This window comes from Jaculus jaculus, chromosome 12 (genome assembly GCF_020740685.1).
Source record: "Jaculus jaculus isolate mJacJac1 chromosome 12, mJacJac1.mat.Y.cur, whole genome shotgun sequence".
Lineage (NCBI taxonomy): Eukaryota > Metazoa > Chordata > Mammalia > Rodentia > Dipodidae > Jaculus > Jaculus jaculus.
The window spans coordinates 33,476,064-33,490,628 of record NC_059113.1 but is presented as its reverse complement, the minus strand read 5'-3'; the positions used below and the strand labels follow the sequence as shown (position 1 = coordinate 33,490,628).

At 41.6% G+C, this 14,565-nt stretch overlaps 1 protein-coding gene across 4 annotated transcripts in view; it reads right to left on the bottom strand.

The window, feature by feature from the left end:
- Specc1 (sperm antigen with calponin homology and coiled-coil domains 1) overlaps nt 1–14,565 on the bottom strand; it is a 310,970-nt gene that overhangs the window by 97,446 nt on the left and 198,959 nt on the right. For 3 of the 4 annotated variants that reach the window (XM_045130800.1, XM_045130799.1, XM_045130802.1), the window contains 2 exons: nt 4,067–4,215; nt 2,749–2,849 (listed from right to left, as the gene is read on the bottom strand). In XM_045130800.1, the coding sequence (XP_044986735.1) occupies nt 2,749–2,849; nt 4,067–4,215 (250 nt within the window). Of the gene's footprint in view, nt 1–2,748; nt 2,850–4,066; nt 4,216–11,969; nt 13,362–14,565 lie in introns of those variants that run through there. The other variant, XM_045130803.1, reaches the window with a different exon arrangement.

Sequence of the window (14,565 nt, the reverse complement as noted above, 5' to 3'; positions counted from 1 at the left end):
ATGCCTGTTGCTGCTATTTATCTTTTCTTGTGATTTTCAGTCATCTGCTGTCATCTACTTGCATGTTTGCCATTTTCTGAGTTGAAAAAGAACAGATGCAAGTTAAAGTTCTGGATGAGGTTATCTTCCTCCAGAGAACTCATTTCTGCTTCCAGAAGGCAGTAAAGATGGGGGAAGATCACCTAAATTCAAACTCATGGTTTGGCCAGTTTTGTTTGCCTGTGCGAGCACACGCATGTGTGTGCATGTGTACCACGGTGTACATGTGGAGGTCAGATGACAATCTTAAATGTTGATCCTCACCTTTGAAACAATGTCTTCTGTTGTTCATCACTCTGTTCACCATGCTATATGGTCTGCAAGCTTCTGAGGAATTCTCCCATCTCACCACAGGCACACTGGGATAATAAAAGCCCACTATAGTTCCTAGCCTGTACATGAGTTCTGGAGATCAGAACTTAGGTACTCAAACTTGTACAGCAAGCATTTTATCCACTGAGCCATCTCCCTAGATCCAATTTTCCACTTCTGAGAAACAATTGCTAGAGTTCTGATCACAGGTTCTCTTAATTCTACTGTGTCTCTTTGTAGGATGACTCATTGAACTGTAAGAGACTAGAAAGCTAGGTTTTGCTTTAGGGATGTGGAGGGATGTGCATATGTCATGGCTTTTATGTAGAGGTCAAAGGGTAATCTCAGAAGTCATCCTAGCCTTCCACCCTGTTGGGAATGCTGTCTTTCATTGTCCCCTCTGCATTCACCAGACCAGCTGGCCCACAAGCTTCCAGCAGATTCTCCTGTCTCCTATCTCCCATCTCAAGCAGGATTACAGACACTTCCTACAGCATCTGGCTCTTTATGTGGGTCCTAAGGTCCTGAACTTAGGTATTGTGTAGCAAGTGCTATATCCACTGAGCCATCTCACCAGTCCCTTTGGGCTTTCTATGTGTATGTGTATGCTTTCTACACTGCCTTAAACTTTGTTCACCAGATGATGTGGCTTTTGTCAGATAAGCCCTTTCTCAGAAGATCTGGAAAGTGCCAGGAGGGTCCAGCAGCCATTCTGCATAGCTGTTATGCATTTGCTTTCCTGTAGCTCACAAACAGAGGTCTGGTGTCTAGTCTAGCTTTATAGGCAATGAAGCAGAGCCAGAGAATGTGTTTTGCTGACATGGATGGCATTTGTGGCCATGTGGTCCTGAAGCTAATCCTAGATCTTGACAGAGGCAGCGGTCCTGGGTAAGCACTCAGAGATAATGCTCTGAACCTAGCATGAACAGAAGCTCCTTTTGTGGCTAACCTGAGGCATTTCAGAACCATCCACATAAGCTTGCTGAGGCCTCAGTTATCTCCTCTAGCCCTTCAAGTACCAAAGCTCATAAATTAAATTCCTCTCTGCTTAACTAGTTAGAGCAGTTTCTAATATTTAGACATGAATCCTGATGTGCCCTTTACAGAAATAGTTTCTTTTCTTTTTTTTTAGGTATTTTCTTTTGTATTTATGCACGCTTTATTTACTTTTCTATCAGTTTTTTTTTTAATTTTTATTAACATTTTCCATGATTATAAAATATATCCCATGGTAATTCCCTCAGAAATAGTTTCTTAAAAGGTCAAAAATCTGTACAAGGCCGGGCGTGGTGGTGCACGCCTTTAATCCCAGCACTTGGGAGGCAGAGGTAGAAGGGTTGCCATGAGTTCAAGGCCACCCTGAGACTACATAGGTAATTCTGGGTCAGCCTGGACCAGAGTAAGACCCTACCTCGAAAAACAAAACAAAACAAAAACCTGTACAAGGATCTTCACCATATTTTTTGATAATAAGTTAAAGCCAAAAACAACCTAAATGTCCATCAAAAGAGTGGCTAAATAAACCACTGCATATGATATAGCCTTTAAAAAGAATATTTCTTCAGTGGAGGGGGGATTTGGGCAAGGGAAAAGGAAGGGCAGTAGGAGGGGATTATGATCATGGTATATACTCTATATTTACAAAAGTTGTCAATAGGCTGGAGAGATGGCTTAGCAGTTAAGGTGCATGTCTGTAAAGCCTAAGAACCCAGGTTCAATTCTCCAGATCCTACATAAGTCAGATGCATGTGGTGGCACATGCATCTGGAGTTCATTTGCAGTGGCTAGAGGTCCTGGCATGCCCATTCTCTCTCTCTCTCTCCCTCTCTCTGTCTCTAATAACTAAATTTTTTAAAAAGTTGTCAATAAAGTTTTTTTAAAAAGCATATAACCCAAAACCTATCAATGAAACCACAGATTACACAACTACTCCCCTAGCAGCCGACCCACCCATCCCTAAGGATAAAGAGAAATCCAGACCACTTCCTATGCCCTTGAGTACTCTTCTCCACTCAAGTGGCCGCTGCCCCCATGACAGCATATTCAAACCTTTACTATTGCTTTGCTCTTAAATCATCTTTCTGCATAAAAATAAACTATAAAGAGAATATTTCACTGTATAATGACATTTAAAGATGCCTCTGATGTGTTACTTCACTTGCTCTGTATTTATTGACCTTCTACTATGATTTGACTATGTTTCCACTCATTGCTCTAGCCAAGAGATCTGATGGGAAACAAAATACTCAAAATCTCTGTTATCACAGGGCCTATATCCCTATGTTCAGGTGAAGCATTAGAATAATGTGCAATCCAGTTTATGCTGCCTTCCTTCATATATACACATTTTTGTGTAAAGAATTCCTAGAAGGTTACACAATAGGACCCTTCTGATACCTGTATTGGAGAGACAGCAGCTGCTGGAGCAGTCCTCACTGGGATTCCACTTAAGGGACTTCTGGGAGTCTTGTGGACAGAAATATTCTGTCCGGCTCCACCTGCCAAGAAAAGAGATTGGAGCATATACATTTGTTCTAGTTCAAAACAGCAACTAATATTGAGCTGGGCATGGTGGCACAAGCCTTTAATCCCAGCACTTGGGAGGCAGAAGTAGGAGGATCACCATGAGTTCAAGGCCACCCTGAGACAACAAAGTGAGTTACAGGTCAGGATGGGCTACAGGGAGAACCTACTTAAAAAATAAAACAAAACCCTGCAACTAATAATTCCTGATGTGCTACCTTTTTTATGACTTCATTCTCCCATGATGTTTAGTAACATTTACTCTATTATCCTTTTCTCTGGACTAAAGTTGGATTGGGGATGAGAGAGGAGGAGTTAGCTGAGTGAGGGCTGGTCTCTGGTACCTGAAAAGGAAACTATATATGTAATGACGTTCCTTTTGAGAGGGGCAAAAAGGAGGTTCACCTGTAAGCCATTACTGTTGGTTCATGCTCTATCTACGTGACTCCTATCTCTCATTAATGGAGTCGAATCTTATTTAGCAGACAACCAGGCAGATCCTATGATTTAGCTATTACTCTACTTCTCCAACACAGTGCAAATTTAGCATAGTCATAGAAGGGGGGCATCTATCTCAATTATGAAGAGATGCGCATTATTTCTTCCACTTATGGTATCTGTGCACATGTATAAAGTATGAATGCTCATTTGTCTCGTATGCAAGATGCATGACTAAAGAGAAATTATGAGCTTGCCAAACTACTCTAGGACAACTAGCAACAAATCAAGATCAAGCATGGCAGGTCAGGATGAGAACTCATATACAAGACCGAACAGAACAAGGTCTAGCAGCATACTGCAAGGTGAGGATAGCTGGAGGTCCCACAACCGAGCTGAAGGCACACATGATGCCTTGTTTCCTCCAGACACAGGAAGTATGTAAATATCAGGGGCCTAAAAGTAATGACTATATGAGGCAGAAAAGGAAAGGCAAGTGGCAGAGCAGGAACTGAAGGCAGGGGAGAAATGGAAAGGGGAGGGTGTGTTTCTATTTCCTGAGGGCCAGGCTGGCCATTAAGGCCTCACGGAAATCTCAGCCATGCTTCCGCACACACTGGCTGTGGAAGGCATGATACAGAGACAGCACTATTGACGCATCAACTTGGGGCCAATATAAAAAGAAAACAGGCTTGATCATGTTGGGTTAAAGTTTGAGCGTGGAGCTTAGTTTGGGGGGAGGGGAGATCACTACCTGGACGTCCCAAATCAAATGACTTGATCAGTGACTTTACAGTGGCTGCAGAGTCCGAAGGCGCTGGAGATGCTCTGCTGACATAGATGCCGCCATGCCACCGGCCAGCAGCGCCAGCCTCTGCAGGCTCCGGCTCTTCAGTCACAGGTCTGTACGGCAAAGAGCACATCAAATTGAAAAGGTGCACAGTGCTTCCGGCAGGGGAAAAGACATAGATAGAAACAAAACCAATGTGGATAAACTAACCACACAAGGTTGGAAGGAGAATCCTAAGTTTAAAATCAGTTTTCTGTATCTTTAGGAAATATAGGCATTGTTCTACACTTTTAAGAGATACGTTCTTAGGAAATGGTCAGAAACAATGTTTATAAGTAGAATGACTTGTTATTTATTATCTCTAAATAAAAAGTATGTGAGTGTACTCTTAAAAGATGTAAAAGAAACATACAAGTGTTATTTATCATAAATATTGACCTCCCCGCTAATGGTGGATATATGGACTGGCTCAGTAACATGTGTTCCAAACCTCAGGTAGTATACTCAGGGGAGGAAGATGACGTCTCAAGACTACTGCAGCTAGGGTCTCAGATGGATCTTGGGTTTCCTCTCATCAGAAAGAAGTGGGCAAGACTTGGAGTGGGACCAGCCTGAGTGACAAGATAGGCAGGGCACTACGCTGACCCGGACTGTGGCAGAGACTAGGAGCTTCTGTGCTGGGAATGCAGATGCAGGTTTCCAGACGGCTGCCAACCTCCTGCCTTGGTGGAGGCTGCAGGTGCTCTGTCCTGTGTTGCAGTTTCAGAAAGCTGTTCCCGGAAGTTCAGCTTTGAGTATTTTTTTTTTCCTCAGCCGTCCCAACAATTCTACAAGTTATTTAACACCTTTCTATCTAAAGCCAACTACAGTATAACATGTTTATATGCTATTTGCCCACTGAGAGTATGAATGGCAATTCTGCTTGAGGTGAAACTTGTACTCTCAAATTTTCTGGTATGTATTTTGTGTGCTTTCAAAATTCTAGCACAGACTCCCAGCAGGGACTTCTAAAGGTAGACCATGTGATTCATCCTCTCAAGCATGTTTCATCTACAGGACTTTAGGATGTCACTTAACCTCCTTGCAGTGAGCCAAGATGAGGACTCTCAGCTTCCCAGTCGCTAAATCACTGCTTCTTTTATCATTGCCACGGCTGTTTTGTAAGATGACTAACTTATGAGAACAGTCTGAACAATATTTCTGGCAATATATTTTAATAAGGTCAGCAAGAGTTTAAGATATTTATTTCCTGATCTTTTAAAAATTAATCCAGCTACTCAAAAGCTTCTGCCAGGCTGGAGAGATGGCTTAGCGGTTAAAGTATTTGCCTGCAAAGCCAAAGAACTCAGTTCAATTCCCCAGAACCCAAGTAAGCCAGATGCACAAGGTGGCGCATGTGTCTGGAGTTCCTCTGCAGAAGCGGGAGGCCCTGGCATGCCGACTTCCTCTCTCTACCTCTCAAATAACATAAAAAAATTTTTAAATGTTTTTTTTTTTAATAAAAAGCTTCTGCCATTGAATTTATTTCTCCTAGATTGTCTTGCACAGAATTTAAGCAAGACAGAATTTAAAGCACTTAAACCATTTTTCCTATGTTCTTGATTGCACAGTCCTCTTGTGGGTGAAAAACAGTCAGCAAACTGAATTTTTTTTTTTTTTTTTTTTGGAATGAACCATTTCTGAAATTGTAGGGTTTGACTGTAAAATCCTTTTTAAAGGTTTATTTAAAGGAGGTGGCTGTGCACCTCCTTTGTGCCACACAGAACAATACCAGATGTGAACCAAGTGTGATGTGTAATCTGTAATCCAGGCCATTTGGTTGGCTAAGGCAGGAGAATCCCATGACCCCAGGATTTTGAGGTTAACTTGGGCAACATGGCAAAACTCTATCTCCAAAATAAATAAACATGTAAATAAATCAGATGGCAAATACGCAGAAAGAAAATGAAGCCAAGTTGGGTTAGGTCTGAGTAGGAAAAAAGAAAAAAAAATTCTCTTATTCCATTGCCAGATATTTCGATGGAAGGTCCTTAATAAACAGAGTGGACAACCTTCTTACCAGTCCACTTAAATGATTTGTTACAGAAGAGCCTCCAGGGAAGGTTATTTATAAAATTCACTTTAGTTGCATTCTTATTAATTTAATAGAATAAAATAGGCTCTCTGCTTCCTGGCTCTGGCTGCACTGTGACCAGCTTTTGGTCTTCTGCTCCTGCTGCTGTGTCTTCCTGGCACGAAGGAATGCAGCCCCTCAGCATGTAAGCCCAAACAAAGCCCTTTCCTTCAGCTGCTTCTGTCAGGTATTTCTTCACAGCAACAAATGGATACTCCATGATAACTCTGCTTGCCTAGAATAGCAGGGGTCAGTATGAGGACCTTATGCAAGTCATTGCGTCAAAGAAATACCTGTTAAGTGTGTATCTTATTATTATAATACAGCTGATTTGTTTTCAAAGCAGGATCTCACTCTAGCCCAGGCTGACCTAGACTTCACTATGTAGTCTCAGGGTGGCCTCAAACTCACAGTGATCCTCCTACCACTGCCTTCCAAGTGCTGGGATTAAAGGTGTGTGCCACCACGACCGGCAACACCAATAAATTTTTGATAAGGCCTATATACCACCTTCTAAGTATTTACTTGTGTGCATACAAATATCCAAAAACCTGAAAAAAGTCTGAAATCCAAAACACATTTGCTTCTAAGCATTTCAATTTAAATATATATATATATATATATATATATATATATATATATATATATATATATATACACACACACACACACATATAATTTGAGGTAGGGTCTCACTCTAGCTCAGGCTGACCTGGAATTCACCATGTAGTCTTTTCTGGGTGGCCTCACACTCATGGCAATCCTCCTACCTCTGCCTCCCACATGCTGGGATTAAAGGTGTGTGCCACCATGCCCAGCTTATAAAATATCTTTATTTATATATTTGCAAGCAGAGAGAGAGAGAGAGAGAATGGGTACAAAAGGGCTTCTAGAGGCAGAGAAAGAGAAAGAGAGAGAGAGTGAATGGGTGCGCCAGGGCCTCCAGCCACTGCAAATGAACTCCAGATGCATGCACCACCTTGTGCATCTGGCTTACATGGGTCCTGAGGAATCGAGCCTCCAACCGGGGTCCTTAAGCTTCACAGGCAAGCACTTAGCCACTAAGCCATCTCTCCAGCCCTGTATCTGGTTTTTATGTGGGTTCAGGAGACCTGAACCCAGGTCATTAGGCTTTGCAGGCAAGCACCTTGCCACTGAGCCATTTTTCCAGCCCCATTTAATTTTTTGTTTGTTTGTTTCAAGATATGGTCTCACTCTAGTCCAGGTTGACTTGGAACTCACTCTGAAGTCCCAGGCTAGCCTAGAAATCACAGCAATTCTCCTATTAAGTGCTGGAATTAAATATATGTGCCACGTCTCCCAGCTCCCAAGCATTTCAAATAAGGGATGTTTGGGCTGGGAATATAACTCAGTAGTGGAATGCTTGCTTCCTATGCCTGAGGACCTGAGCTCAATCCCCCTAAGGGCCACAAACAAAACAAACCAAAACAAAATCAAGTAAAGAACAGTCAACCCATACTTTGTGAACAAGCATGAAATTCCCTCTACCACAGTAGTGTTGGAGTTGTTAAAGCCCTAGCAGTAACTGAATGATTCGTAGCTTGCTGATGCACACCTTTAATCCCAGAACTTGGAAGGCTGCGGTAGGAGGACTGCTGTGAGTTCAAGTCCAGCCTGAGACTACATGATAAATTCCAGGTCAGCCTGGGGTAGAGTGAGACCCTACCTCAAAAAAAAAAAAAAAAGAAAAAGAAAAGAAAAGAAAAAGAAACAAAGAAAGCAAACTTTTAGCTGATAAAGTACATTAAGAAACATTTAAGTAAATGGGTCAGGCGTAGTGGAAAAGAGGGGGAAAAAGTAGGTAGGTAGCCATGGATATCTTAGCAAGCTCAGTAAAGAAAGGAAAAAGTGCAAAGCACCACATGTGGTTAAACATTCGTTCATGATAATCTATCACCTTGAAGGCTGATGTTCAGGTATAAAGCCAATCTGAAACAAAAATCACGTAAAAAGGCAAATATGCCTTGAAAAATCACCACAAAGCACAGCTTCTGTGGGTTATGAAGTATGAATGCATACAATCTATCATCCAGTAGTGTGACATTAGTTTTCCCTGAAGCAGTCATTGTTGGTTCTTTCCTCAGCTGCATCAGGTGTGAGGTGGTTGCCTTGAGTTTAGGAGCACATCTAAGACAGAAACAAAGCACATCTTCTGTCTTGCCTCCACATACGTGACCATAACCACCAGCAAGACAAACATGAGTGACATACTTCTACTGCACATGCCAGAGAGTGTACTACATGTCATCAAAGTGTTACCTAAATCCCAACACTGGGGAGGCTGAGGCAGGAGTATACTGAGTTGGAAGAGTTTGAAGCCAGCCTGAGATAGACACACAGCGAGAGAGAGAGTGTGTGTGATGTCCTAATGCCTTGATGTTGAGGGAAAATTTGACGAAGGTCATACAGTTCCTAAGTGTGATGGGAAGACAGATGCAGCTCTTTGGGTGTGTCTTTGTCAACCTCTCTGTGATGTAGGAGAGTTCTAGAGCAGACAAAGGGAGAGGGATACACATTTCTTCTGAAATTTTATTTCAAATAGACCAATATTCATTTTCGTACTCTTAGTTCTATTCACGCGTTTGCTTGTAGGGGAGTAGCCCATCACCTGAGCACCAGCGGCAGCTGGAGGCCAGATGCCCTGGCACATGAGTACACCGAGGGTGGTAGGAAGAGTGATGCAGCACTCACCAGCACCCACTGCAGGGCGCGTCACTTAATGGCTGGATGCAGGTCCACCTAGCGTGTCTTAGAATGTGTGGGTGTCTATGACTACTTTTCCTTTCAATTTTCCATCTAGCCTCTAATTCATTTTTCTTTCTTTCTTTGGTTATAGAATAAACACACAATGTTAATTTCCTGGACCACTTGGTGGCATTGTATATTTCTATATAAGCACAGGTGAGCTCTTGGGGACTTTTTAGTTTTAGTTGTTTTTTTTTTTTTGTTTTTTTTTGAGGTAGGGCTTCGCTTTTTAGCTCAGGCTGACCTGGGATTCACTATGTAGCCTCCAGGTGGCCTTGAACATTTGAATACTTTAAAAATCAAGTGCTCACTGGGCATGGTGGCGCACATCTTTAATTCCAGGACTTGGGAGGTAGAGGTAGGAGGATTGCCATGAGTTTGAGGCCTCCCTGAGACTACATAGTGAATTCCAGGTTAGCCTGGGCTCAAAAGTGAAACTACCTCGGGGGGAAAAAAAAAAAAAAGATTGGCTGCACTTGGGAAATGTCACATTCTATCACTGCTACCTTCACAACTGGCAGGTTAATTTGTAAAGAGGAGTGGTTCCACCAGCTGGGAGAGTCCATCCTTATGAACTTACAACTTACAGGCTTACAACTGTGGGGATCAAATAACAGAGTAGAGCCTGCCTTTGGGCTTCTAGTGCCCTTGCAGACACCCTGTGCCCCTCTCCCGTCCAGCTTTCAGGCTCTCAGTTCAGCCACTGAAGTTTTGGTTCCTTTTATGTCCAGATTCTATACCTTTGCTTATTCTATGTTCTTATCTGGAATATTTTTCTCAAAACACCTCTTATTATTTTACACAAGTCTAAAAGAACTTTGTTATTCTAAGAGCATTCAAAACAAGAAAAAGAAATAGGATAAAATGTAACTTGAACAAACCTGAAATTCCAATTCCCATCAAAAAAGCCTCAGTAGATGGACGTGGTGGTGCACACCTTTAATCCCAGCACTCAGGAGGCAGAGGTAGGAAGATTGTCATGAGTTCAAGGCCACCCTGATGCTACATAGTGAATTCCAGGTCAGCCTGAGCTATAGTGAGACCCTACCTCAGAAAACAAAAGCAAAAAAAAAAAAGCCTCAGTAATGGAAACTATGAATGGGCACCATCTCCACAGCTTACATTCTAAAGAATTCTGTGGTAGAGAGAGTAAGGTGGAGGGTTGAAAATACCAAGGGCCTTTCCGCAATTCCCTTCCTTACAGTGAAACCTTGACAGTATTCCCAACCTTGCAGGGCCAGGGCTAGAGAAGAGCATGAAGTGCCCAGAGCATGCAGCATATCATTACAGAGGACCAGGGACATGAACACAGGACTATTTGCAGAGTCCAGGGATGGACTATGCCCAGGCACAAACAGTGATGACAATGGAAAGGTCAGGAAAAGCCAAGGGATGTGCCGACCACCAGCAATGGCTGAGCAAGAGCAGACCCAAGAAGGTGGCCCCCACATTCTAGTTTCTTCAGAAGAAACAGAGGGTTCCTCCCTCCCCCCATGAGGCACTTCTCCCTCTGCACTCTCTCTGAACTTCAATTTACTTCCAAGAGCCCTACCTCTAAGCCTAGAGTCAGCAGAGCCGATGCATCAGCAGGTACAGCTGGTGCATCTGAGCAGAAACTACAGATACTGACCCTGGGCAAAGGTCAGCCTTAATACATTCTTATCAGCCCAAGCAAGTGTCAGGAAAGAGCAGAAACATGTCCTGACCTAAGAATATATAAACATGAACAAAGTTTAAAGTCCTGACCTATGGACATATAATATCAAATAAGGAGGATAATGGTATTTAAAGAAAGAAAACATTGGTTAATAACAGGGAACAGACACTTGATAGCATCCACCTTAAATTTTAATAGAACTGAAAAAAAAACAGATGAAAGATAGCAATTAATTAATTTAGAGCTGGATGCGGTGGCACACACCTTTAATCTCAGCACTCAGGAAGCAGAGGTAGCAGGGCTGCTGTGAGTTTAAGGCCACCCTGAAACTACATAATGAATTCCAGGTCAGCCTGGGCTAGAGTGAGACGCTATCTTGAAAAAAATTTTAATTTAGTGGTTTTATTTTTCTTTGAGCCCAGGTTTTAATGTAGTCAAGGATGACCTTGAATCCCAATCCTGCAGCCTCGACCTTCCAAGTACTAGGATTACAAGTACATGGGACCATGCCTAGGAAAATGACAATTTTAAACAAAAGACTGAGCTTAAAAAATAATATTGTCATAACCCTATTAAAATATTATGAGGGCTAGAGAGATGGCTTAGTGGTTAAGGCACTTGTCTATGAAGGACCCAGGTTCAATTCCCCAATACCCATGTAAGCCAGATGCACAAGGTGGTACATGCATCTAGAGTTTATTCGCAATGCCCATTCTCTCTCTTTCTCTCAAATAAATAGATAAAATATATAAAAACATTTATCTAAAAATATTATGAAGCAGAAATAACTCAAAGAGAAAGCAAGTATGGCATATTTGGGAAAATCTGAGTACTGATGAAAAGAACAATAAAAAGATAGGGTTTCCATTTCATGGAAAAGAATGATTTTAGTAATACATGGTGTGGGCATGGACTGACTAGTCACATGGAAGAAAAAAAACATGTCACATAAGATTCACTCAACAAGGTGGATCAAATGTCTGGGTGTGTATGTGCATCATATGTATAAATAGGAAAAATCTTAAATACAAACAAAACTCCAAGAAACGATAAAGGAAAATGCCAATCGTTTGTATTACATAACAATATAAGGACTGGAGAGATGGCTTAGCAATTAAAGGCACCTGCCTGTGTTATATGACAATTTAAGGGCTCAAAGTGCAGCTCAGTGACAGAGTACTTGCCTAACACACACAAGGCCCTGGGATTGACCCCATACTTCAAAAAAAAAAAAAAAGTTCTGAAATTATATTCAGGCAAAGCTAACTGAACAAAATGACATTAAAGGCCATACAGAAATGTGACCAGGGATTAAAAATCAAACAAAAGGCTCTTCTAAATAATATTTATTTAGGACTTCATAAGCACATAGAAAACATTCAACAGTACCCATAGTAAAGACAGATCAAAATATGGGTGCAAATACAGCTGTGCATTTTAAATCGAGGTTGCATTTTTCTTATTATTTATAGTTGAAAACACCTGTAAGGAAATTTTAAATCATTTGAAAAACCCATTCTGAGGTTAAGATCTCCCAGAACACAAATTTCAGTCCTCCATGGACAATTCCAGCTAGTGCCTAAATGATTTTCACAGAGAAACATCAATGTCTCTTCCTTCTCATATTAAACTCATTTTTTTTCTATTGAATCTGTGCTAAATTAATGCCCCCAAATGTCTTCCTGAGCTTAAGGCACACTCCCATCTTAGTTTTCCTGTGATTAGAGAGCAACTCTTGTCTTGTCCTTTGCGCGATGTAGCTGACAACCCTGCAAGGACGTGCAGCGAGCTGCTTCTCACGTGCTAAGTGCGGCAGGTTTGGTCTGATTGATCTGCTGAATCAGATAGATCTTCACAAACACATGTGCTTCCAAAAGTTTTAAATGACATGCTGAGTCGCTCTGAGTTGGATACTTCTGCATTAGGAAGCCTTTAAGTTTCCAGGGCAGGTTTTATTCATGAGGTTTTTGTTGTAAATTGTCCTTCATTAGTTTTCAGTTAGGTTTCAATTGTCATCATGAATCCTTATCTGGCTAACTCCATCCTTATCATCAACCAAATATACATTTATATATAGTCCAACAAAGATTCTGGAAATCAACCAAAGCTTGGGGGTAGTTTGTTTTAGATGGAGTAAGGAAATGAGATCCCAGCTTAAAAAGGGCTCAATGAAGTCTCAATATGAGGGAGCAGAACTTCTCCAGAATAAGGCATCACACAGATGGCTTCTTATTTTGCTGTAATCAGCATGAATCCCAACATTCAAAGGGCAGCATAAAAATGAACACCAGAAAGCAGCACCCATGATGGGCTGTATTCACCAGTACTTGGAGTCTGCTATGCCATCATTCTCTCTGGACACTCTAGCTGCATAGAACATTTTTTTTCACAAGACTTATATATATCTTTTTTTAACTTCATTTTATTCTACAAAAAAAAAAAGAGAGAATGCTGAATCTTCTGAGAGAGAGAGAAAGAGAGAGAGAAAAAAAATTTTTTTTTTGACCATATGATCATGCACTGAATTGACTTCCAAGTACAGGAAAAAAGCTAAAGAAACTCGGCTGTAATGGCTGTGTGGAAGAGTGAATGGAATAGGAGACAAGTAGCAATTTCTCCTCTAGATTCCCCCTTTCATATAGAAATGGCTGTAGTTTCCAATCATGGCAAGGGCTGGGCTGTCTTTCTTCCAAATGCTCTGCTAGCTGACAGAGACCATGGAGCTGTGAAGATAGAAATGGGAGGGAAGGCTGGTAAAGGAGTTATATAAGGCAATGGGGTCTTTGTTTATAAACCTAAGAACTAACAGCTCACACTGTCCTACAGAGAGGAAGTGACACCCAGAAAATGATCATGGTTTCATTCCTATTACAAAATTTTTGGAAGTCAATGCTTTTCAGACAGAGAAATTGTCAAAGACTTCAAAATGTCATTACTTGGTTCCTTCTACCATAACTTCTCCAAGTACTGTTCTGGGGAGGTAGAGATGTCCAAAATGTACATCAACCCCTGACATTTACAGAGAAGTTTGTGCTTCCCTCAGCCACCAAGGCCCAAAACAAAACAAAACAAAACAAGATTTCTTTTATTATTCCAGTCTAAAAGTTCTGAAGGCTTAAGGGATGCCTATATCTGTATTTTCCAAAACAAACCCATGGAGATGGGGTGAGGGAGCAAGGAGGCAGATGTAGACCTTGACAATCACAGACTGGACTAAGGTTGTAGCTCAGCTTCCAAGGTTACACTGGAGAGGTGGCGGGGCTGTTCCTGGTGTTTCTGACTGACTCTCCAGCATGTGCAAGGCTTTGGGCTTGATCCTCAGCAACACACACACACACACACACACACACACACACACACACACACACACAGATCTATAAACTATATATCTGAAATCATAACTAAATACAAACTACAAAAAATAATAATATTCAACTGAACAGATTATGCTTGATGAAATAAGAACATAGGAAAAGACCAATTTCTACATTAAGGGCCAAATGAAACGCCAATGGCTTTAACAATGCTAAGGAAAAGCCTAAGAAACTTAGGAATTCCCATGGGAACTGGCCCCTCCACAAAGACCAAGAATTCAGTAGTACAGAAAACCCCCAAGAGACATCTTTACAAGTTGAGAATATGAAAACTCCAACTTAGGCTCTTCCTTTTCAGCATCAGCTATGGAAGGACACTTGTCGAGTGGTTATGGAACATCAGAGCTTTAAGAACGACACAGGGCTGCGCAGGCACACACAACAGACATTAGTGCACGATGCAGGTGAAGGTGCGCAGACAAGAGTTAGAAGCCACTTCCAGCAGAGTCTGCATGTGACAGGACACCATGCTGCTCACATCAGGAGGGACGATGTGTGGTCTGGTGGGAGATTCACAAGCTGAACATACTTTAATTTGGAAACAACAAATGGC